General features: G+C 50.2%; 1 protein-coding gene and 1 long non-coding RNA gene across 5 annotated transcripts in view; one reads left to right on the forward strand and one right to left on the reverse strand.

The window, feature by feature from the left end:
- The first annotated feature begins 1,235 nt into the window (after positions 1 to 1,235).
- Positions 1,236 to 24,509, forward strand: part of LOC139075069 (uncharacterized) — a 42,620-nt gene continuing 19,346 nt past the window's right edge. Inside the window, exons 1-3 of one of the 2 annotated variants that reach the window (XR_011525106.1) lie at positions 1,236 to 1,500; positions 2,585 to 2,903; positions 10,434 to 10,505. This is a non-coding gene — a long non-coding RNA (uncharacterized lncRNA). The remainder of the gene's footprint in view (positions 1,501 to 2,584; positions 2,904 to 10,433; positions 10,506 to 24,509) is intronic. The other variant, XR_011525105.1, reaches the window with a different exon arrangement.
- The window catches only part of GALNT10 (polypeptide N-acetylgalactosaminyltransferase 10), a 215,582-nt gene continuing 194,498 nt past the window's right edge, over positions 3,426 to 24,509 (reverse strand). For all 3 annotated transcript variants that reach the window (XM_070569154.1, XM_070569156.1, XM_070569155.1), the window contains exons 8-12: positions 20,634 to 20,741; positions 15,976 to 16,197; positions 13,044 to 13,160; positions 8,510 to 8,659; positions 3,426 to 7,551 (exon numbers count right to left, since the gene is read on the reverse strand). In XM_070569154.1, the coding sequence (XP_070425255.1) occupies positions 7,393 to 7,551; positions 8,510 to 8,659; positions 13,044 to 13,160; positions 15,976 to 16,197; positions 20,634 to 20,741 (756 nt within the window). In that variant the 3' untranslated portion in view covers positions 3,426 to 7,392. The remainder of the gene's footprint in view (positions 7,552 to 8,509; positions 8,660 to 13,043; positions 13,161 to 15,975; positions 16,198 to 20,633; positions 20,742 to 24,509) is intronic.

Consider the following 24,509-nt stretch of genomic DNA (forward strand, 5'->3'; position numbering starts at 1 on the left):
TGGTCTATTTAATTCCACGTTTTTCATATTGTTGTTCTTTTGGTTTAACATGCCCCCCAGCATGGTGCTGGGGTGCTGTCTAGTGTTCCCAGGCACTAAGATGTGATTTTTGGAGAACGTGTATGTGTTAGACGAGTTTCACTGAGGCATTAGTCATGGTGCTGTGGGCTGGGAGTTCAATGTGAACGAATTAATAATCTATATTCAATAAAGTGTCTTTAAACAGAAATGCACATAAAACAGGGTTTTGTATTGGTCAGTTGATGAAAATGTGGTGACAAGAGGCTCACAGGCACCTAAACTTGTCTTCCCTAGGAGCAGTGGTTCCGTCCTGGCTAATTCTGTGTTCACGGTGACTTCATAGAACATAACTGCTGTGAATGACGAGGTTGAACTGTTTATCAGGATAAGTGCCGGGAAGGGAGCTACAAAGGTGCTGAGAATGATAGAGGATGATGTGTGTGGGGGTCTATACTTGATAGGGTGGTCGAGGAAGCCTCTTGGGGTGGTGACAGTTAAGCTGAGACCTACAGGATGAAAAAAAGCTGCCAAGCAGAGGGACCAGCAGGGAGCTGGCAGTGAGAAAGCCTTGGCCTGTGCTGGCACCTGAGCCCTGCTGGGGAGGTGATGGAGAAGCAGTCAGGGGCCAGCCCTGAAGGACCTTTTGGGCCTGGCTAAGAAGTTTGGGTTTATTCTGAAGCCCTGGAGTAAAGTTACAAGCTGTGAAATTACAAGCGAGCAGCGCAATCAAGTGCTTCGCTTCTTCCCTGTCTGGGTCCCTGTCTGTCCTCATCACTGGGCTCTAGAGGTCGCAGATGATTCCTTCTTCACCTCTGTGTTTCCAGGGCCTGGGATGGAGCTGGGACCAACCACCAAGGGGCACAGAGCGCAGACCCCCATGGGCCCACAGTACCTGTTCCAGTATGTGTTTGTTGACTGAATTATCAAGCCCTGGCATTCCACGGCTGTAGCTGTGAAGAAACTGTAGCAGGGACTTTTCCCAGAACCTGGACCATCCTAGAATTCAGGCCTCAGCTCCCCAGGCTGACTGATAGGCCAGTGGTGGGGTAGCTTAGCTGTCAGCTCCAGCAAAGGCAGACCCACCATCCCCGTCTCCCCATCCCCAGGCAGGAGCTGGCAGGAGATCAGACGCTACTTCAATTCCAAGTAGCTCGTGAACAAAGGCTGTAAAGTTGCTAAGAAACCTGCTTTCTGAGAGTTCACTGTGTGTTCCTTTGTTTCTATGGTGTTGTGTGTGTGAGTGAGCGCACCATGGGCCGTTATGCTGCCAGCCCTGCATCAGGTTAGAACTGCAGGCTGCTCTGGGCACCGTCATGGACCCCAGCCACTGCCCAGCCAGGCAGCCCAGGCGTTGAGGGCGAACAAAAGAGGAGGCAGCTGCCCGAGGCCAGAGGTTGGCAGAGCTGTGAGCAGCTGCGAGAAGGAAGCTTTGGATACTGAATCCTGGACCCACTTCAGCAAAAGCCCAGAAACTCTAAGGTGGGAGACACAACAATAGCAGAGGGAGGGGGTCCCATTCCCATCCCCTAGCTGAGCTTGGAAAATAAATCCTTAATGAGATCAGGCCACTGCAAAATACTAGATGCCAGACTGGTAGAACTATGAGTCCAGGCCGACCATTATCTAATATGCTCCCCTTCTCCCCAGAGTCATATGGAGAATCTGAGGCTTGGGGAGGGGAAGGGGCGTTCTCAAGGGCACAGAGCAGAGAACAAATGTAGAAGCACTCTCTATAGAATCTATCAGATCTATGGGCTGTGAGGGGAGGAAAAAAGGCCTAAACTGTAATCTGAAACTATCTTACGCATCCATTTGTCCACTCATCAAATGCTTATTGAGCCCTTACTAGGTGCCAGGAGCCCCGAAGTCCCAATCTTAACTAAACACAGAAAAAAACAGGATCCAAAACTTGGAGCAAATTGCCAAGTTCTCTGAATCTCTTTCCGATAAGCATGCCAGCAGCACCAAGAGAGCTCCCACTCCATGTCCGGCTAAGCACGTGACCTTGGACTCACTGTGGGCTGGGCAGGAAGGAGCTTCCCCCCAGCCCTGAGGAGGCACCCGAGGGCCAGCCGCCCTGGATCTGTTTCCCACTCTGTAGGCCCCAGTACCCCACACGCCTGGTACCTTGAGCAAGTCATTCTCGGTGCTAGACATCAGTTAAGGGCACATCTGATGCTGCCCTCACTCTGTCCAGTTTAAAACTCTCTAATGCTTCCTACTGCTTTTAAAATAGACATCAGAGACTCCTTAACATGGCCCACAAAGCCCTGCAGGGTCTGGCTTCTGCCTACCCCCTCCTTGTCTCTTCTTTCTATCCCACTCTGCCCCAGCCTCATCTGCCTTCATACCTTCAGAACACACATAGCCGTCATGCTCCCTCCACCTGGAATGTTCTTCCCTTTTTTTTTTTCCTAGTAACAGTTAAATCTTTTTGAAGGAACCATTAACATTTGTAGAAGAAAATACAGGTTAAAAATTATCATATTCATGGGTGGCAAAGTAGTTTTCAAACAAAAAACGATGGAAGTTACAAAAGAAAATATCGACCCTTTGGTTCCAGGGCTCAAACCTGCCCGTGGCCAGTGAACCGATTCCCTGAGCCACGGTCCACAGCGCCCCCTGGTGGGACTTGAGAGACAGCACCAGCAGGCTGCTTCTGCTCATGGTCACCAGCAGCTCACACCAAGACTCAACCAGAGGACCATGGGTGGAGCTGGAAGCATCATCCCTTCTCGTTTTACTGCAGAATACTGAGGTCTAGGGGGCGGGACTTACACAAGCTGTCACTGAGTCTGTTGCAGAGCCAGGCCAGCCCGTGCTCTTTCCACCACAAGGTATTACACACAAAATCTAATACTCAAAAGCATCAAAATGGTTCGGTAAGTAGGGACTTGTGGCTGATGGGTGAGTAACAGCAATGAGCCAAGCTTACTTTGTATTGTCACTGCCCTCCTGAAATCCTCCACTCCTGGGTGTAGTCTGTAAGACCCTTGGTGGGCTATCCCACCCAACTCTGTGAGCTCACCTCTTTCTGTGCCTCCAACACAGGGACTCCTTCCGGCCTCAGGCACTTTGCACTAGCCTGGAACTCTCCCCTGCAAACTGCCTCTTGGCCCACATTCCCTCAGCTCCCACAGAGAGGCATTCCCTGACCATCTTACCTGATGCGGATCTCCACCCCAGTCTCTAAAGTATCTTGTTTCATCTCCTCCATAGCCCTGGTCACATCTGCAATCACCTTGGTTTGTTGTCTGAGATCTCCCTTCCTCTCTAGAACGATGGCTGTTGGGCATTTGATCAGTACCCAGCAGCGGGCCTGGGTACCAAGTAGGCGCTCAATGAGTATGTGGGGAATGATGAATGGAGAATGGCGCATGACAAAGAATAAGCCAGAGACCATGTTAGAGAAAGTCTGGAGGTTTACTCAACAACAATCACAGTCACAATTGTACATGGTAAGTCAGTTCTTCACAAAGGCTCACTTTTCCAGGCAGGAGAAGAGAGGTTGGTGGTCTTGACCCTTCTCTAAGGAATCCCAGTCTGACTTCTCAAATCTCCCTGCCTGTAATCCCTTTGGGATCCCAGTCTTCAAGCCAATAACAGAGCAGGAGCCCAACCCTGTTGCCTGGCACGGCTCAATCAAGAACATTTTGGGAGCGGATGTTAAGAGGACCTTGTCACTTGGAATGTAGGTCCAACTCCCACCCCAGAGGTGGCAGTGGGCCTTGGCTCAAGATCAACTTTGAACTAAAATATTACTTCGATTTTCACAAAGAGCATCAGTTGAAAGCAGAAAAGAATTCCAGAACAGAACTGGACTCTTGCCCCTCTCCTGCACTTAGACATCTTCAGAAAACTTTAAAAGTGCATTTCCTCCTAGGAATTAGAAAAGATCACCCAATCTGTACAAACTACGGATCGCTGAAACAAGGAATCCAGATCTCTCAGCCATTACCGAAAAGTGCTTTGCCACTCTTTTGAGACTGCAGAGACTAGAAAAATCGAGATGCACAGAAAGAAATATGGAGCCATTTTCAAGGATATCACCTATTTCTTAAGGAGAAAAAGAAATTCAACAGGTAGTAGGTTTGAAAAGTGAATATATGGGAATCCTCCTGCTACGTCTTCAACAAGAACTGCTCTGGCTCCCCTGGACCTAATGTCACAATGCTCCCTTAATCACAGCATTCAAGAAATCCATATTGGATGCTAGAGAATACCAGAATCCTATGTATACTGTAGTTCGTGGTCAGATCTTTTCTGTGGATGGACTCCCTTCTGCCTCTGAGCTATTTCTTCCCAAAGGGGTGAATCAACACTTCCTGGCCTGTTTTAAAAGTTGAAAGCTCCAACTGGAGGCACAAGCTGGAATGGCTTTTCACACATGTGCCTGCACATTTAGCCACTTCCAAAAGCCTTGTACTTACAGCAAAGATGCTCTTGGCATTCCGAAATGTTTCTGGAGTCCCCCTTTGGAAAGGCTGCTGGTGGGCCACCCGGTCATGATACTTTCTAGCCACACCCTGCTTTGTGACCTCATGCTCAGAATAAAGGCTTTAGAGGAAAAGGTGCCCACATTCTCACCCATGACCTGGGTGACAGCACCTCCACAGGCTCCTGGCTGCTTTATTGAGCATCAGCTCTGGGAGTGTGAGCAGGAACCTGAATCCTTGAGACAGGTGGTTTTCAGAAATGAGGCCAAAACAATGAGAGGCCAGTGTTGGCAATCAGTCAGTCGGTCAGCTAAGCGATGAACTTCTCTCCACCCTTCCTCCATTACACACTTTGTCAAGTCCCAGCACCTACACGTGTGGGCTCAGCCAATGACAAACGCCAGAGAGCTCAGAGGACCCGCCCATCCCTTGTGCAGGGTGCAAAACCAGACTCCAAAGGAGAACTACAGAGCGGGGAAGATGAAGGCGGAGGACCGCTTGCTGCTGCTCCCGCTTTCCTCACGAGCCCTGGTCTTGCTGAACACATTGTCACCCACTTGGAGTGGGACCACTGGGAAATCTAGCCAGTGCTCCACACTCCACCTGGAGGCTAGGAGGGAAGACTGCAGGCATGGATCCCAAACACGTCCTCTCTCAGGGGCTGCTGAGGTCTTTCTAGTCCACGGACTAAATGAGTTGTCCAGCTGCCCTTTGAAATTTGGAGTGTTTCTTGCACTAACTGGAACAACTTCTGGCCTCTGACCCTTGGGGGACATCCCTGTCTCAGATCCTGCTCTAGGACCAACGTCTCCTGCTTGAAATTAGACATTAAGAAACACACACTCATCCAACTGCACACACTACCAAAAACGTTTCCCCTCCCCCCAACCCTGCCCCTTTATGTTTGGCTAGCAAGGCACTAGGAAATGGTTCAAGTTTAGGGATTTGCTGTACATTTGCATTTTTTCTTTTTAAAAGGCACAGTTTTTATTTTAATGATGCTGCATTGCTCTCTGATGATGAATCCTAACTCAACTCCTCAAATTGCAACGCTTTTGTTATCCTCGATTCTGGAAGGGGCCTCATCCTTCCTACAGAGGGCCACTTCTAAAGATGGAGCACTCATTTGGAAAAGACACGAGGGATCAACAGGCAAGCTTTGCAAGGACAGGGGCCGCCTCTCTTGCGGACAGGTGGCCAGAGCAGGGCTTGTGCTGGGGCAGAAGTGGAAGTGATGTTTTGCCAGCTACATGATTAATTGGGGTGGTAGTGGTCAGGAGTGTTTATTTCTCCCCCAGACAATTGATGGCCTTGAGATCAGCCAGCATCTCAAAGGCTCTGATCCCAGATTTATGTCTCAGTTATTTGTTAAATGACACAATCAAGAGATCCAACTCTAACTGGAATACTGATTTCAAGTATTTCCAGGGCTAGCGGTGGAAGCCATAGGTTGTAGAAGGTGATTTCCACTTCTGAATCAGTGGGGGCGGGCTGGTTACAGAAACGCTTGCTGTTAGTCTGGGAGCCCTCTGGGAGTCTGACACATGCTTAAAAAAGCAAAAGGTAAACACGAAGGACTGGCATGGAGCTGGGTGTACATCTGGTGGGACACTGGGTTCTTTTCTCCACTGCAGCTGTGATGATGGTGGGAGGTTGTACGGCTTCAGGTCTGCACTGAGGACCGTGTCACACCAAGCCCTCTGATATGATCTGATGGACACAGGTCCCCCGTCCCCTCCCCCCAACACCACCAACCTTGGATTTCACAGATTGTCTCTAGGCTGGGGGCTGCCTTGAATGGATTACACGTGGCTGGCTCCCTTAATCACAGCATTCTAGAAATCCATATTGGATGCTAGAATACCAGAATCCTATGTATATTCTAGTTTGTGATCATCTTATAGAGTTCTTTAAAAATTGCAGAGTTCTCTATGAGAACTAGAACCATGATGAGGTCAGAGGCTAGGCATCTTGCCCATGGTCACCCAGGAGGCCTCCAGACTCTGTGAGGTGAGCACTTCACACCTCTGTTCCTCTCTTAAGGCAGGTAATTTGCCTGAGAGAGAGAGGGAAATGGAAGCATTGATCAGCCAGGAAAATTCAGCCAGAATATCTAGTTTGGAGGTCTTCTACTAGGCCTTTTCCATGGGCCCAGGCCGTCTGAAACACAGCCCTGAATGGCTGGTGGCTGGGCTGTCCTTGTGCCCGGAGAGGACTAAAATAGGCGTTTCAAGTACCCAGAGAGCAAGGGGAGACATCCTGTGTGTTCACGGCTGCAAAGGAATGTCTGGGGTTCCCGCTTCTGTCCTCAGGCCTCGCAGTTGGCCAGGGTTCAGTACTGAACACTCTGAGGGCCCCGGGTATGGCCTTCGACTGCATGGCCTGGGGCTGTGGCCGAGGACAGAAGCTGGGCAGTAACTGCACTTACCCCACAACAGGTGGAAACTAAAAGGCTGAAACCAGTGGCCCCAGAAAAAAATTCCTTCCCTTTGCCGCACACGGGTGGCATGGGTGCTCAAAGCTGCCCCCAACAGGCAAAATTTGCCTCTCTTTCTAAAGGACTGTCATGTACAAGCCATCTGAAGGCTAGGCAACCCTGTGGGACTCATTTTTGGGTGGCCTAGGGCCATGACATTCCTCCTGCATAATGCTCAAGGGAACACAGAGACAAAGCTGAAAAGGCCCTCCTGGACTCCCATGATGCCATCAGGCTTAAAGCAGGCTCTGCTCTCTGTTCTCCACCCCACCTCCCCAGCTCAGGGCCTCCAGGACCAGGCAGACACCTGGCTCCAGCCTCAAGAGCCCACTTCGCCCTGGACCAGTTGGCCGGCACCTCTGCCATCACGGTGCCCACGGAAGGCCTGCCCCTTGGGAGAAGAAGGCTGCAGTGAGTGCTGGAGAAGACCCCGCCGGCCTGCCCACGGGGCGTGGAGGCTCAGTTTCTGTTGAATTTTTCCAAGACTGTTGAGTTGGTGTGTTCAAACAGCCATTGCTGCGTGCGAGAGGAGGGGTTACAGGTGTTCATGAAGATCCTGTGGTCACTCTCACTGCAGTCCACGCAACTGCCGCTGACAGGGTGGTACAGGGTCTTGTCCTGCAGAACAGGGAGGGTATCAGCCAGCTGGTGCTGGGATATGAGCAAACGGCAGCAGCAAAGACAGCAACGAGGCAGCGAGGCCACGACTGGCCAGCCACTCACAGGCCTGTTTGGCTCTCCCCTTGAGCACACGGCGAGACACGGCCTACCTCCCTTGCAGCTGACCTTGCAGTGGGCCTGCGTTCTGGCAAACGGGATGTGGGCAGAAGTGAATGAAGCGTGCCCTTCCCGGCCTGGGCCCTAATCATGGCCTGTCTCCAGTCAAATTTCATTGGCTCTCATGGTGTTTTTTTTTTTTTTTTTTTAAAGATTTTATTTTTTTCCTTTTTCTCCCCAACGCCCCCCGGTACATAGTTGTGTATTCTTCGTTGTGGGTTCTTCTAGTTGTGGCATGTGGGACGCTGCCTCAGCGTGGTCTGATGAGCAGTGCCATGTCCGTGCCCAGGATTCGAACCAACGAAACACTGGGCCGCCTGCAGCGGAGCGCACAGACTTAACCACTCGGCCACGGGGCCAGCCCCATGGTGTTTTTTTTTTTTTAAATGGACTCAGTTGCCAACATTTAAGATTCTAGAGATTTCACATAAAAATCTGGATTTCTGGCTTCTCTTAAATGACTAGAAAGTCGGGTGTGGTAGGTTTGTGGAACAAATGCATGAGTGACTGGGCTCTGGTGGGAGAAGGAGTGAGGCAGTACAGTGCTTTTTTTGTGTGTGAGGAAGATTGGCCTTGAGCTAACATTTGTGCCAATCTTCCTCTATTTTGGATGTGGGATGCTGCCACAGTGTGGCTTGACAAGCAGTGTGTAGGTCTGTGCCCAGGATCTGAACCCATGAACCCCAAGCCGCTGAAGCGGAGTGTGCCAACTCTAACCACTATCCCACCAGGCTGGCCCCGTTTTTTTTTTTTTTTTAATGAAGCAGGTTGCCCTGTTCCCCCACAGATCCTGTCTTACCTTGCGGTATTTCCAGAGCTGGTTGCCCTTCATGCTGTGGCAGTCGTAGAGGGTGACGGGGCTGGTGTGGGAGACGGCGTCGAAGCAGAACTTCTTGGTGTGCTGGGGGTCTCCAGGCCGGATGTCCTCTCTCCAGGTGAAGGTGAACACCTGGACACACAGGGACATCATGATAGGGAGAGGAAAGCTAGGGGACTTTCTTTTTTTGTAATTACAGAGAATTGTAAACCCAGAGGTCCAGAAAAAAAAAAAAAGAGTATACTGCCCACACCTGTTCCAATCACTGCGCGTCAACAATCACCAGCTCATGGCGAATCTTGTCACCGCTTTATCCCCACACTCCGCCACCCCCCATGTTATTTCGAAGCAAATCCCAGCCATTGTGTCGTGTCAGCTGTCAATACTTCAGTGAGTGCCATTGTAACAATGAAAAGTCACCACAAAGTCCTCAGTGTCATCAAATATCTAGGGGTCAAGTGTTCTCCGATCGTTGTACAAATTTCTCTTCAGGTCATCTGTTTGAATCAGGATCCAAATCAGGTCCCCTTATGGCATTTGATTGATCAGCTTTTTTCCCAGCAGCTTTATTGAAGAACAATTGGCATACGACAAACTGCACACATTCAAGGTGTACAATTTGATGCGTGCATTCAACATATGTTTACACCCATGAAACTGTCATCATGATCAAAGCAACGCACATCTCCATCACCCCCAAAGGGTCCTCATGCCCCTTTGCAATCTCTTCCTCCTACTCCTCCCCACTCCCCGGGCCCCTGTGCAAACACTGATCTGTTTTCTGTCACTGTTTTTATATAAAAAGATTAGATTTTGCTAATCGACTAGAATTTTATATAAAAAGAATCATACAGTATGTATTCTTTTTTTGTCTCATTTTTTTCACCAGCATAATTTTGTTGAGATTCCTCCCTATCATAATAGCATTTATCACCAGTTCATTCTTTGGTATTGCTGGGTAGTATTTCACTGCATGGTAATCTATTTACCTGTTCTCGGACATTTGGGTTGTTTCCAGTTTTTGGTTATTACAAACAAAGCTGCTATGAACATTTATGTACAAATGTTTTCTTCTAAAAGATTTTGTTTTAGGTTTTATGTTTAGGTCAATGACCCATTTTGAGTTAATTTTGGTAAATATATAAGGTATTGAAATTCTTTTCTTTTTTGCATATGGATATCCAATTGTTCCAGCACCATTTGTTGGAAAATCTATCTTTTCTTCACTGAATTGCCTTTACACTTCTGCAAAAATCCGTTGTCCATATATGTCTGGGTCTATTTCTGGACTCTCTATTTTCTTCCATTGATCTTTATGTCAATATCACAGTCTTGACTACTGACACTTTATATCTTGAAATCAGGTAGTGTTGGTCTTTTAACTTTATACTTCTTTTTGAAAGTTGTTTTGGCTATCCTAGGCCCTGTCCAATTCCATATGAATTATATAATCAGTTTTTCAATTTCTACAAAAAAGCCTGCTAGGATTGTATTGAATTTCTATATTGGTTTGGAAAGGATTGATATCAATATTGAGTCTTCCAACCTATGAACATGGTATAAATGTTGATTTATTTAGAACTTCTTTAATTTCTATCAGCAATGTTTTGTAGTTTTCAGTGTACAGGTCTTTCACATCTTTTGTAAGTTATATATTCGAGTAGTTCATTTTTTTTGTTATAGTCAATGCTTGTTTTGAATTTTAATTTCTGATTTTTCATTATCAGTATATAAAAATACAATGATTTTTGTATCCTGTAACTTTTTAAAACTCAGTTATTAGTTCTGGTAGCTTCTCTGTAGATTGAATTGAATTTTCCACAAAGATGATCACATAGTCTGCAAATAAAGACAGTTTTCCTTCTTTTGCCATCTGGATGACTTTTATTCCTTTTTCTTGCCACAGGTTAGAACCTCCAGTACAGTGTCAAACAGAGATGATGAGGTTGGAATCCCCGTCTTGTTCCTGATCTCGGGGGTGAGCATTCAGATTTTTACTATTAAATATGATGTCAGCTGCAGGCTTTTTATAGATGCCTTTTATCAACTTGAGGAAGTTCCCTTTATTCCTGGTTTGCTGAGAGTTTTTACCAGGAATGGATGTTGGATTTTGTCAAATGCTCTTTCTGAGAGTACTGAGGTGATTATACAGTTTTTCTTTTTCAGTTTAACATGGAGAATCATACGGATTAATTTCCTAATGTTAAGCCAACCATGCATTCCTGGGATAAATTACACTTAGTCATGATGTACTATCCCCTTTACATACTGTTGGCTATGAGTCTGTAAAATTCTATTTAGAACTTTTGCATCTATGTTCATGAGGGATATTGGTCTGTGGTTGTCTTATAACGTCTTAGCCTGGTTTTGCTATTAAGGTAATGCTGGCCTCACAAAATGAGTTGGGCAGTATTCCCTCCTTTTCTGGAAGAGTTTTTGTGGAACTGGTAACGTTTCTTCTTTAAGTGTTGGCAGAATTTACCAGTGAGCCTATCTGGGCCTGGATTTTCCTTTGTGGAAAGGTTTTCAACTACACTGTCAATTTCTTTAACAGGATCACGGTGTTTTCCACTCCGACTGGTGAGAACAGGTACTATTCCTGGCCCTGCGTGAGCACCGGGCACTGTTCCCTCCAATCCTTGCAGGTGGTTCTTTCTCCAGCCCCAGGCAGTGTCCTCACACGCATGCAATGACCAGTACTCTGCTGAATATTCCAGGCGGACTCGGGAAATCTCCGAAGTCCTCTCTGTGTGGCTCTCTCCTCTACCACATGCTGTTTTGTGTTTCTAGCCACCTTGGTCTCCTGCACTCGCAGCTCTGTCTCCTCAACTCAGGGAGTCCGCCTGGCTCCCCTGGGTTCCCCTTCCCTCACTTGTGGACGGGAAACTCTCTCAAACAAGGAAGCTGGGACCGCATAGGGCTGACATTGCTTGCTTCTTTTGTCTCAAGGATTACTGTCCTTTGTTGGCTGATGTCCAGTCTTGAAAACAGTTCTTCCACATATTTCATCCATTGTTTTGTTGGTTCTGGCATGAGGGTAGATCCAGTCCCTGAAGTGGACCATCTTGGCCAGAAGTGGGCATCGTGACGATGGAAGAATGGTATTGCCAGCTACAGCCTCCTAAATGTTTATTTCCTGGGCCTTTTCCAGCTCAGGACTCGTATTTTAGACTCACATTTCTCCCTTTACAGGTTCATTAGTTCTCTCTGCTCAGGGTAGTTGAGGGCCCAAGGGGATACCAATCCCACTGGGGCAGGTGGGCTACCATGCTTCCCATTTCAGAGGCTGGGGCCTGGCACAGCCACACCCGGGCACCATTCTGTTGCTTGTTTGAGCGAATCTTCAGGCATTAATGTGGATTCTCTGCCACATAGGCTGTTCTCAGGCCAAGCTCCCTGGGCACATTCTATCCGGGCCCCACGTTCCTCCTGGTCTCTTTTGGGGTCCCAGGGTTGAGATGGGAGCAGGCAGCAGCCACACACCACTTTGGAGAATTCAGAAGAATTAGTCAAGGAGAGCCACTGTCTAATAAGAGTTGTTGTCAAGAAAGGCTGAGGGAGAGTGACAAGCATTTCAGAGGGAGGGGCAGCTCTCGCCAGGCTGGGCGCTGTGCCCGTGTGAGACATGATGCCGTCCACGCTCAGTGAGGATGTATGCACCCCTTCAGAGTTCTGTTTTTGCAGAGGACCCGCATTATAGGCTTATGTCAGTGTACACTTCCAAAATGCCAGAAAATCCACAGTAAGGAGACTATAAAAATGTATCCTTCAAGCAAGATTCAATGGATGCTGTGTGATTTACCGTCGGGGTTAACCGCTTGGAGGAAGGGATGTCAGGAAGCCAAATGCAGTTTCCCGAGAGTTGCCCGCCTGTCTGGCTTGCACTCCTCATTCTTCTGATAACCTCCCCTGGGGAACCAACCCTGTCTCACTCTTCTCCCTGCCCTCCCGTGAGGCTGATGAGACCCCAGGCTCCAGGAGTGGGCACGTGACCCAGGCCCTCTAAGTACGAAGACGGGATCACATCCCCACCATAACCGGCTCAGGAAAGCCAATGTGTGAAGCCCCAGGGCTTTCCCAGAACTCTGGGAAGGGACATGCTTTTCCACTGAGAGGGAGCGGGCCGGAAGCCCTTGCTGTTGGTGGTCACATCTGCCACCACCTGGGGAGAGCAGGTTAAGAATGAAGCCAACCAAGAGGAAGCAGGGTTGAGACCCTGGAGAGAGCCCAACGACGTCATCTAGGCTTTTCAGTGAGATGAGCCAGTAACTCCCTCTTTTCGTGGAGGCCATTTGGTGGGGGGGGAGGGCATATCTGTCATCTGCAACCAAAGTCCAGACTGATGCAATGGGAAGGATTCCCCTTTCCAAGGTGTTCAGGAAGCTCTTCTAAGTCACTCCCTGGGCTTACTCATTGTTGACCTGTGGCCTCTCCCTCCCAGCCCTGACCATGTGAGCGCTCCAGGTCACAGATGGCAAAGAGAACCTGGCTGCCAGTCCCGAGGGGTGGCCCTTACCTGCATGTTGTTCCAGGCGGCCTCCCCACGGCCCCGGACGCAGCTCTCCAGCCTCAGTGGGGAGCCCAGGGCCCCGTGCTTCGTGTCTGCACATAGCCCTGTGCCCACGTTGCGGATCTGGATGGGAGAGAGTGGACCAGTAAGGCACCTCGAGACGCCCACCTGGGCCCCTGCTGGGCTGGGAGGAGGGAACCAAGGCAGAGGCATCAGATGGGCTGGGCTCTTCACCTTAAGAAGCTTGCTGTGGGTTAGCAGAAGTGCCTTGAGCATCTCAATAAAGGAGCAGCCGCTCCACAGAGGAGCTCCTCTAAACCCTCCTGGCTCAGAGCATGTGGAGTCACGAGGTGGGGGCGGGGATGGGTCTGGAGGTGAGCGGCTCTTAAAAGGACTCCCTGGTCCCACTCCTGGAGAACTTGATCCTCGAGGTCCAGAAATCTAATTTTACCCCCATTCCACGTGAGCCAGGGGCCAGACCTTGAAACCTACCCTAGAAAAGTACAGGACATCTCTGCTGTAGGGTCTTGGGCTCTCTGCCTTTTAGGGCAGGCGAATGGCAAGAGGTGGCAGCATCCAAAGAACAACAGTGGTCTCACGAAGATGCGTCCAGTGTGGTGGGAGGAACGCCGGCTGGGAGTGTGAAGGCCTGGGTTGCTCATGTGGGTAGCCGCGCTTACTGTGGGCAGGCCACCACGCCAGGCTCTGGGATCACATCGTGTCCTTCCCACCTCAGAGATATAGCTCCCATTTTGTCTGAGGGGTGGGGGGTGAGGTGGCTGTGAAAACACGCCACTCCCATGGCCCGCTGCAGGGAGTCTGGGTGCCTGGCTGCTGTGCTCCCAATCCACCACTGTGTCCGGGTGGAGGCCACACCTCCCTGGGCTGCTTCCTGCCAGTGATGAGGGAGGCAGGGCTAGTGTGACAGGCCCTCTCTGCGGAGATGCCGCACTCCTCTGACAGGACATCTGGCTTGAAGGTTACCCTGGCCCAGTTTCCTCAGAGCCTGAGTGCTGTCTGGGACTCTTCCTACGTGGCCCTCCTTCCTCCCCTCTCCCCTTCCCAGAGGGCAGACGGCCATCACGGCTCTTCCAGCCTCCCCCAGCTCCTTTCTCATTTTTTCTCTCACGCTTCTCCAATAAGTCTCCTGCATATCTATTCCCATCTTGGTGTCTGCTTCTCGGAGGACGTGAACTAACACAGGGGAGAAAGCTGATAAACTGCAAAGAAATGAAGGGCTTCATGAGGGAACTCAGCACGACACCTCCTCTAGAACCTTCATGCCAGTGATGGGTGGGGCTCGCCAAAGGGCTTAGTCAGGAAAGGTCCCTCTAACGTGCTGTGTGAATGTGTACAAGTCACACCTGGCGTTTCTGCCAGCCCCTCCTTCCTCCAGTATCCACACCCTGATTTTCCATGGGGCTCCCGCTTCTGCCCACCCTGTGGCCAGTCAGAGCACCCATCCTCCCCTTCCTTTGCCCCTTCCTCCAACGGCCAGAGATTGGTGCAGATCCAAGAATAAGACTCAACTCCTGGACCTTTGCTGGCTCCCCTGGGAAAGAGGCAACTACCTCCTGCTGGGTTGGCTAAGCTGGGGCTTTGTCAGCCTGAAGCTTCTGGAAGGCATCTTGCTACCCTCAGCATGAAGCCAACACAAAAGGAAACAGAGTTAAGCAGGAGAAAAGAGACTGCTGTCACTTGAGCCCGTGGATTCAGGTGTGTCTGAAGCCACAGCCACACAAAGTTCCTGTGAGAATCAATAAATTCCCCCTTTTCACTTCAAATTGGACTTCTCTCACCTGCAGCTGAGGAGCTCCAATTCTGATGCTCCCCTCCCCAATCCACCCATCTATATGTGAGTGGGTCCTCTCAGCGGGGAGACCCAGGATCCAGTGATGGAGTGCGTCCCCCCCTGGTAAGACTGTCTGCCTCCTCCAGCAGGACTGGCTTCGTGGGTGTGTGACACAGGCAGTCACACGGGGCCCCTCGCTCAGATCTGTGCTTGGTTTAAAGGTCTGCCGTCACTGTCTTAAAATTCTTCATTTTATCTGTGGACTTGTAAGTGAAATCTGAGGGGGCAATGGGGCAGCGTGAACAGAGGTGGCACATGCTATGCGAGCATCCGCCGTTCCTTTCTGCTGCCATCACATAGAGCGTCTGTGAGGCCCCACAAGCACAGAATCCCGGGGTCCCACACGCATGGGGGCTCAGCGAGAATCAAAGCGAGTACAGGGTGAGTGGGTTAGTCTATGACTAGGTGGGGGTGCTGGCAGGTCCAAGAGACCTCGTTTTCCTTTCCAACCAGAACTTGCTTTGGCTGTATAAGAAGGGCAGTGGCATCCTAAGACTCAAGAAGGACCGAGGGGCTCTCTGTGTCTTTCTTACTGGGGTTATTTCCCTGGATTAGCCCACCGCTCAAGCAGCAGGAGGAAAGGGAAGCACAGGGCAGCCCTCAGTCCCTTTGCCCTCGGCTCCTCCTCACTCATCAGGAAGCCAAGGCAGACAGGTTGGCAGAACGTACGCATTATCAAGAAGCGAAATAAAACCAGCTGCGTTAGTTTTGTGCGGTGTTTCCACTGTTCTGGTAAGAAATACACATGCACGTACAAGGTTTAAAACACAAACTGTGAAATTTCGCCGATTCTGAACGTGAGTTAAACGCTCTTTCGTCTGCATTTAAAACCGGCACTGCATAATACAAAGAGGAATGGTAAAATTTATGCTAATAATTTAAAGTTTTAATTTTTCTCTACTCAATATTGAATAGCAAATGAAAAAACACCGTGACAGGGCTAGAGAGAGACCAGGAAAGAAAGGAAAACGTTTTGTAGGAAAAGCAAGCAAGCAAGCGGCACTTTGCTCCTGTCCGTGAAGGGGTCTCCACGTGCATTTGGCACCCGGCCCCCATTTCGTCGCTGGCCCTGCCCCCCAGTCTCACCTCCCCCCAAGCCGCAGCCGGGGGCTCCACGGGTGGGTAGAACTTGGGCAGGTCCCAGGCGATCTGGGTCATAAACCACCGGAAAGTCTTGCAGTTCAGGCTGCTACGGAGCTGCTTCTGGGCGGCCACATCCCCGGCGGAGAGGTGGCGGTACTCCGGGCGCCGCTGGTAAATGTGCTCCGCGTACTCGTCCATCCACACTTCGGCCACGCGCTTCAGGTTCTGGGGGCGACAGGCAGGGGCAAGGGTCAGGCTCTGGGCGGGGCTGAGGCCGGGGGCTGGGCTGCAAAGAGTTCTGCAGGTTGAGATCAACCTTCCTTATTTTACGTTGCAGCAAGGACCCTACCCCACCAGGGTTTTAAGCCTTCTATATTTCTATTATTATGATGCATGTTTTAAAGGCTCTACAACTGACTGTTGAATAATACACTGCTGTTGCTCTGCCTGACTCTCTTCCATCCTCTATTTTTCTACTGAGAGCCCCCAACGATTTTCCTTTGGGGACCCACCACTGCCTCATTATCGCCTGATGTGGCTTGAGGAAAGGCACATAACCCAGCTTGACTAATGGGAACACAGACAGCCCTGGACAGGGGATTGGTCAGCAGTGAGTGTGTGACCTAAGCCAATCCAATCAGAATCAACTGGCATTAGCCCTGGAATTCTTGCTGGAACTATGGGGGAAGAATTCCTCAGTTGCTGCATGGATTGCTGGGTAAGATACCAACCAGAGCTGCTGTCATCACATGGCCACCCTCTGAGGAAAGCCTGTCCAAGGATGACGTCAACTCAGAATGAAGGAGAGCTGAGGGCAAGCATGAGGAATAAATTCCTCCTTTTAGCACCTGAATCCAGCCATGCCTGAAGCCAGAACCACCTCAGGACTTTCCAGTTACATGAGCCAGTAAAGTCCTTTTCCGTTTAAGCCAACCTGAGTTGGGTTTCTGTCTTTTTTCAACTAAGAGTGCTGGCCAAATGGCATGGTAGAAACAAATTACAATTTGCCACTAAAAGATAAAATTCCATCAGTATCTGGAATTTTAAATAATCCTTTGAGGAGCCAAGGTTGCTGCTACTTTTATCACGAAGCAGAAGGATAATCAATAAAAAAATGACAACCATATTATTGGCAAGTAGAGGTGGCAGGTGAAGGAACATCTTGTTTGTGAGCAGACTTGGAGATGCAGGAAAAGGGAACTCTTCCATGTTAACTGTAATGAAAATACCTCATTCCGTTTGTATGTAGATACCACCTGCTGAGAACCTCGGACAGCTGGCACTGGGAGAGCACACCTCCAGGGTTCCGGGGGAAATCGCCTGCTCCAAAACGTCTTCCTCCAACTCCTGGCTATTGCTAGAAATCCCCCCACATTTAACTCTCTAGGTGCAATCTCCATCACAGTTTTTTCTCCTACTGCAATTCAAATTTTCCTCTGAAGAGTAAAAGGGAGTTGCACATTAGGCTGTTATCAGTCATTCACACCTCAGTGTAAATGATTGCTCTGGAGGCAGAAGGTAAGGCAGGGGTTGGCAAATGTTTTCTGTAAAGGGCCAGAGAGTAAATGTTTCAGGCTTTGCAGACCACATGGTCTCAACTCTGATGTAGCTATAAAGCAGCCCCAGACGCTACGTAAACGAATGGGTGTAGCTGCATTCCAATAAAACTTTATGGACATTGAAATTTGATTTTCATGTGTCATGAAATATTATTCTTCTGATTTTTTTCCCCCTAACTATTTAAAAATGTAAAATCCATTCTTAGCCCATAGGCTACACAAAACGACTTCTGAGCAAGGCAGAAGGGAGCCAACAGGAGGGAGGCCCTGGGACCAAAGACAAAATTCACCAGCTCCTCAGTTTTGCTGCCTCTGAGTCTGGGACCAGGAAACTGTGGAATTTCCTTGCGGCTGCCTCGTTCTCCCTGGGGGCTGAAGAGTATGAGCGTGGGTCAGGAAAGAGTTCAGGAACACTGTTATCCTCGCCAGGCCCCGGCACGGCAAAGGCTGGGCTTAACTGAAAACTGTGCCCCACAGAAGCTCAAAGGGCCTGCACCCCTGGACCACTCTCCTTTCTTGTCTGCCTGCCCAGGTCCTCTGGCTCACTGTCTAAGCCACTCAAGCCACAGAGACGATGAGGAACCACCGGAGTTTTCTCTGCAACCCAGGCAAGGGTGGCTGGCCAGTCTGACCAAGGAAAGGTGCCGAAATTCACCAGTGTTGTTCTTAAAGAATCAAATCACATAACGTTTTAATTTTGATTGATATTTAGATGACTATTTTCATGAGTACTGCATTTTCCAGACATGGCTTACTAAGCCATCTGTCCCAGATCTTGAACTTCTGTACGGTCAACTGTTCGGACCAAAGCAAAGGATTTTACGTTTATTTCTACTACATCTCCCCTTTTGAGAGTCACGAAAATGACTCCGGGGTTTCAGTGGGCTGCGTGCTCCTCTCACCTCTACTCCTAACCCCTTCCTAGTTCCGGGTCCCAGCCCTGCCTGCGGCCCCCCGCTCTTCTTGCGCTGGGACGACAGACTTGCCCCGATCCTCGCACTAAGTCTCCACTTTTGTTTCGCCAGGTTTGAGTGGTTTCTGTTACTGCCTTCCCTAAGACCCCTTTCCCAGAGGCAGAGACAGGGATTTTAGCAAACTTTGTAAACAAATTAAGACTGGCTCCGTGTTCTTCAGGCAGGCAAGCGGGTGGTTGGCGCATCCTTCCTGAAGCGCTCCATCGCTGCTGTCTGGCTGTCTGTCCTTCTGGAGGCTGCACAATATGGACTGTGACTGAAGCATCACAAGTCTTGCTAATGGTGATGCTGACACTAATACTGATCCTAACAACAGCAGTCACTATTTAAGGGGCAATTGCTCTGTGCCAGGCATAGGTCAGACCTAAGTGGATTTGAATTCTGGCTCTAGTTACTTAACGTCCCTATGTTTCACTTTCCTCATTTCTAAAATGGGATTAAAAACAAGTGAGAATTGAGTGAGAGAAGTATGTAAGACGCTGTGCAGGACGCCTGGCTCACAGGAAGTCTGTGCTACCACAGTTACCTATTATCCATTGAATTCATCTATGGTTCAATACGCAGGAGCGGAAGCCTCTTTACCTTGTGGGTCTTATAAATGACGGCTCTGGGGAGGGAAAGCAGGCTTTGGGAGTGGTCCTGCTCAGGGGTCAGAGGTACCCCCATGGTCCCACGGTCCCTAGTAGCTGAAAGAGTTGCAGTCTTGAGCTTACTGAGTGACTTTGCGCTGTTTTCCTACCTGGCACCTTCCTCTGGGATTGCTACTGGTATTTCAGTTGGAATGTGACTCCTGCCTCTCCTGCTGAATCTGGAACCCGCCCCCCCGCGTCGGATGGGGCTTGTCCAAAGCGTGGACGGCGGGGGCGGCTGTCGTTAGCATCTTGGACCACTAGAGGGCACTGCCGCCTCTCCTTTCCCTCAACGCCGTGCCCAGGGCAGCCCCCGCCGCCTCCGCGCTCAGCTCCCCGCCCAGGACCGAGCCTGGGGAGACCCGCGGCCTCTTGGAGCCTTAGTCTTCCTTGTAAACCGCAGGACCATGGCCCTCCCAGGACCCAGGGGCTGCAATTCTGCACGCCATCGATTGTCAGGTGACACGGGACGGGGAGGCAGCGGCCTGGGCGGAAGGAGGCTGTGTAGACCGATGCCAAAGAGGCTAGCACGGGGCGAGGGTAGGGGGATCTGCTGGGTGGGGTCCACGGGTAGGAGCAGGGTCTCCGCGAGGCAAAGCTACGCGGGTGATCTAACTTCCCCCGAACTTCCCTGCGGCCGTCTTCTCCCTCTGGGGACCCTCCCCTCTCTTCCGTTTTCTTTTGTGCTCACCTTGATTTTTTTCCCCCCAAGACGCTAAATATATATTTTAAAATTTATTATTAAGGTTTAGTGAGATATCATTAATACGAAAATAAAAACAAAACTGGCTAGCAGATTTCCATTTGTAGCCAGTGGCCAGTTTAATTGAAGCAATGATTAATACAAACCATTTAAGGCAGTGAACTAGTTTGACGCACAATTTTTGGCAGTGAAAGTGGAGGGGATGGGGAGAAGAGGAAGACCCCAACATTTATTAACCACCCGGGGCTGGGAACTTTTACCTACCCTGGCTCCAGCTTTCCCAAACACACACTCCACCTGTATTAATGTTTATCTAATGTTTCTTTAACTTCCCCCGGTCTAACTTTGCATCGACTTTGGTTTTCTCTTAAGTAATAATGTCTGTGAAATCACAAGTTGGCTACACTAATACACATTAATTTCTAGTTCACATTAATTTTGACACATGAAAATAAAAATGTTCCCATGGCTACCACCTACAACCATCCCGCCCATCACACTTTGGGAAACTGTGTCATTTGCTAGTAATGCTAAGAGTTGGAAAGAATTAGTTTCCTTTCAACAAAGGAGGGCACACAGGTTCAGAGGAGTTAAGCAACCCTCCCAACGTCACACAGCTAATAAGTGGTTTAGCACAGCTTTAAGTAAGTTCTTTTAAACTGGATTTCACCTGGGGAGTGGGGGTGTGGGGCTCGTCCTCACACCTGGGGATCTCTTGGCCTGGGCCCCCGGGTGCCTCTGCTCTGCTGATGGGCCTAGGCCAACCCCGTTGCCCCCAGGGAAGCCACCACCTTACCCGGGCCAGGCTGACTCCAGCGGGGACCTTGTAGGGTACGTACTTCCTGTAGATATGACCCACCCTGGAGCAGGGGATGTCCTCCATGCGGCCCCCACACATCCACACCTGTAGGGTGAGAAGGGAGAGAGAAGATGTTTCTGCCTCCAGTTCACCGCCCCCTTAGAGTGCTCATCGAAAGCATCAGCTTGGACTGTGTACTGAAGCCCCGTTCACAGAACTAGGGACATGGGAAAAACACGGTAATAACAGCAGTAAAAACAGCTGACAGCATCGGGTGCTTACGAATCGCCAAACACTGTGCTACGAGCCTCGGACGCAGACCCGCATTTAAGCCGCATCAGAAAACCTCCGAAGTAGGAAGTAACAGAGCTCCATTTTACAGATGAAGAAACTGAGGCTCACAGAAGCTAAGGAACTTGTCTAAGGTCACAGGATCAGTAAGTGGTGGAGCCAGAATTTAAACCGAGCTCTAGCTGACTCCAGAGTCTGACGCTTGGAGTGCTGTGTTGAGAAGAATGTGAAGGCGGCATCGGGCTCAGTGGGAAAGACTACGGTGATCGCTTAGTGATGTCTGCCACAGGTGTGAGAGGGGACAAGGTGGCACATAGGCTCTGTATATTTGCTCTGGTGTTAGCTTCTGGAGTTTCCTCCCAGATCTGTGAGTGTCTTGCAGGGTCACCCTGAGCAGTGGCATTGCCTGCCCTGCTCCACCTTCTCTGCAGGCTGGCATGCTAACCCACGCAGCTGGGTATCGCTGCACTGTGGGACCTGATGTTCCTCCTTGTGTCTCCCTCCATATCTGGCATCACAAAGAGCTCCTGGTCTGACAGCAGTTTGGGAATTCTTAACAAGTGCAAGCAACAGTGACTCACACCCACGGAGGGCCCAGCCTAAACAGACCCTTCTCGGCAAGTCCTGAGTTCAAATCCTGACTCAGCCGCTATTCAGCTTTGTGACTCTCATCAAGGTACTTAACTTCTCTGTGGCTCAGTAGCCTCATCTGTAAAGGACTAAGTAAGGCGAGCCTGGGGCGTGAGGTCTGCACGTGAAGGACTTGGCACATAGTCGCAGCAGCGTTACATACTGCAATGATTAATTCATCCATTTGATGATATTTATGGAGTCTCTGCTACATGCCAAATACTGTGCTGAGCACATACAGCCGTGAATAAGTTGGCATGGTCCCTGCTCTCAGGGAGGGGGGGTGGTGGTATTTGTGGTATTTGTGCCCTTATGCAGTTCCCTCCCAAATGAGTCACGTGAGGATTGACCTTGTAACCAACAGGATATGCAGAAACGACAGTCATGAGAGACTCGGTGGCTTCCACCGCACTGCCTGGGATCCCTGCCACGTTGTGAGGACACTCAGGCAGCCCTGTGGAGAGGCCCAGGTGGTGCAGAGCTGAGGCCTCCTGCCAACAGCGCTCACTTGCCAGCCACGTGAACAAGCCATCTTAGAAGTGGATCCTCCCGCCCCGGTCAGGCCTCCAGCGACTGCAGCCCTGGCTGGCACCCTAACGACAACCTCATGACAGACCCAAGCCAGGATTATCCTGCTCAGCCACTCCCAAATCCCCGACCCATACAGACTCTGATGTTTACTACATTTTAAGATGATTTTTCCCGTGGCAGTAGATAAATAATACAGGGAGAGAGGTTTAGATGGTGATGTCTGCTATAAGGAAGCAAAAGCAAGGTAACTGGATAGACTCATTGTGTGGATGTATGGGATGCTATGTTATCCCCACCTGTCAGGGAAAGCTTCACTTAGAAGGGACTACTTGAGACAAGACTTAAATGATGAGGAGGTAAACGTAACATAAAGATTGGAGGGGTGAGGGAACAGCTGGAGAGAAGAGCATGTGCAAAGGTCCTGGGGTAGGGAGCCAGAGGCTTGGAGCAAAGGGAGGAGTGATGGGAGGGGAGGTCAGAGAGGTGAGCGGGGACAATCATAGAGATCTTGCAGGGTAGAATAAGGAGTCTTCACCAAAAGTCTTCAGTGAGGGAGACAACATAATCCAATTTCTATTTTACAAAGACGACTCTGCCTGTGGAGTGGAGAACAGCCTATAGGCTGCAGGCTGGGGGAGGGAAGGCCTGGGAGGCAGTCATGGCATCAGGTTTGTGGGGATGGTGGGACACAGCTGGAGTCGAGACATTATTATTAATCTTGTTACCATGTGCCTTCATTTGTGGAACAAGGAGTAGGAGTGCAATACCGACAACCCGGACTCTGTGCAAAAGAGCCTTTCTCGGCTTGAACTGCTCAATGGGATGCTGGGGATTTGGCTTCACGTCCTGATTCACTCAGAGGCTCTAGACGGGCCGCTCTGGCACCTCGTGCACCCGCAGGTCTCAGTCTCCCACGACCTCTCGCCAGCTGCCGCCCTCTACATCCCACCCTGGATGCACTCTGTGCCGGGCTCCCGAGGCGGGATATGTACACATGAGGCTGCAATTAGTGGAAGTGCTGCCTGGAGAAATGCAATTATATTCTGATCTTGGGGGAGAAAAAAAAATCGAGCAAGTCAATAGAACAGAACATTGGTCTCGAGATAATGGGCTCCTGATGGTGGATTAATGTCAAGGCCAAGCCAAGAAGTTTATTTTCAAAGCAGGAGATATTGATCAGGTGCCAGCATCCCATAACAATAACTCTTCCTTTATACGAAGTGATTGATGTGGAAGTGATGCTTTTGTCTGGCGGATGTGGCCCAGGTCGCCGCTGGGCTGCCCCTGCCTTTCGGGCGGCGGAGAGGTGCTGAGCAGGTGGGGGACACCTCATCCTGCTCTATTTTTGGACGTCTCCTGGGCAGTTGACTAGGCTGGCGTCCAGCACTCTCGACTCCACATTAAACTCGCATTAGCTAACGAGGCTGCGTCTCCAGCTCCGCCTGGCAGGAAACCTTCCTTTATGTGGACGGATGATCAATTTCCAAATCCTTCTCTTTGCTGTGACCTCGGCATTCTTTGGCTCTGAACACGCTGGCCATCAGCCTGAAGGTTCCTGAGGGACCGGGTGACCTTGATCTGCTGAGAGGTTTGAGGCGTCCAAAATGCCCTCAGATTCCTGGGATGTCCGGAGCCCAGAGGGAGTCCTGGCTTTGGAGGATGGGTTTACCCCACGGCTTCCCTGCCCTGGACATGATTCACTGATGGCTGACTCAGAGTGTGAACTGCCTTCAGAGAGACAGACACCTGTTCAGCTGAAGCTGCTGCCAACTCCTGAGTCTTTTGGGAGCACCTGAGAAGGGCCCATCGTGGGGCACACTTAACACTTGAGAACTCCCTCTGGCCACCCAGAATGCATCCGACACAGTGGTCAACATCCTCCATCCCCCGTGATGTTCACTTGTTATCTGGCGGGATCCCAAGACTGGAGGGGACTCTCCTTCCAGGGACAATGATGAAATGTGGAGGCACAGAATGGTGTCATGACTCGCCCTGGGTGGGGGAGCTGGCCAGAGCTGGTCTGGATCCCAGGTCACCTACCTGTCTACCTTTAGGGCCGTCCTCCCCCTTCTTTCACAGCCAAGGCAGCGCCTCTCAAGACCCGCAACAAACACAGCCATGGGGGTTATGAGCACACACTGCTCGACAGTCCCCAATACCACCTTGTGCAGCTGTGTGACCCCATGCAAGGAATTCACCTGGGGAGCCACACTCTCTGCATCTGTGACCTGGGGATGGCAGTCACTCAAGGCTGCTGAGACGGCCTGAGACAACTGTGAGAAGCACTTAGCTTGGTGCCTGGCCATAGCAAATCTGCTTAAGGGTAGTCATTTCGATTTGCAAAAGGATGAGAAATACCACCACCTTGAAATTATAGAGCTCTTGCCCTTCTGCCCACCGCCATCATGTTTTTTATCCTAT

Source organism: Equus przewalskii, chromosome 13 (assembly GCF_037783145.1).
Source record: "Equus przewalskii isolate Varuska chromosome 13, EquPr2, whole genome shotgun sequence".
NCBI classification, from domain to species: domain Eukaryota; kingdom Metazoa; phylum Chordata; class Mammalia; order Perissodactyla; family Equidae; genus Equus; species Equus przewalskii.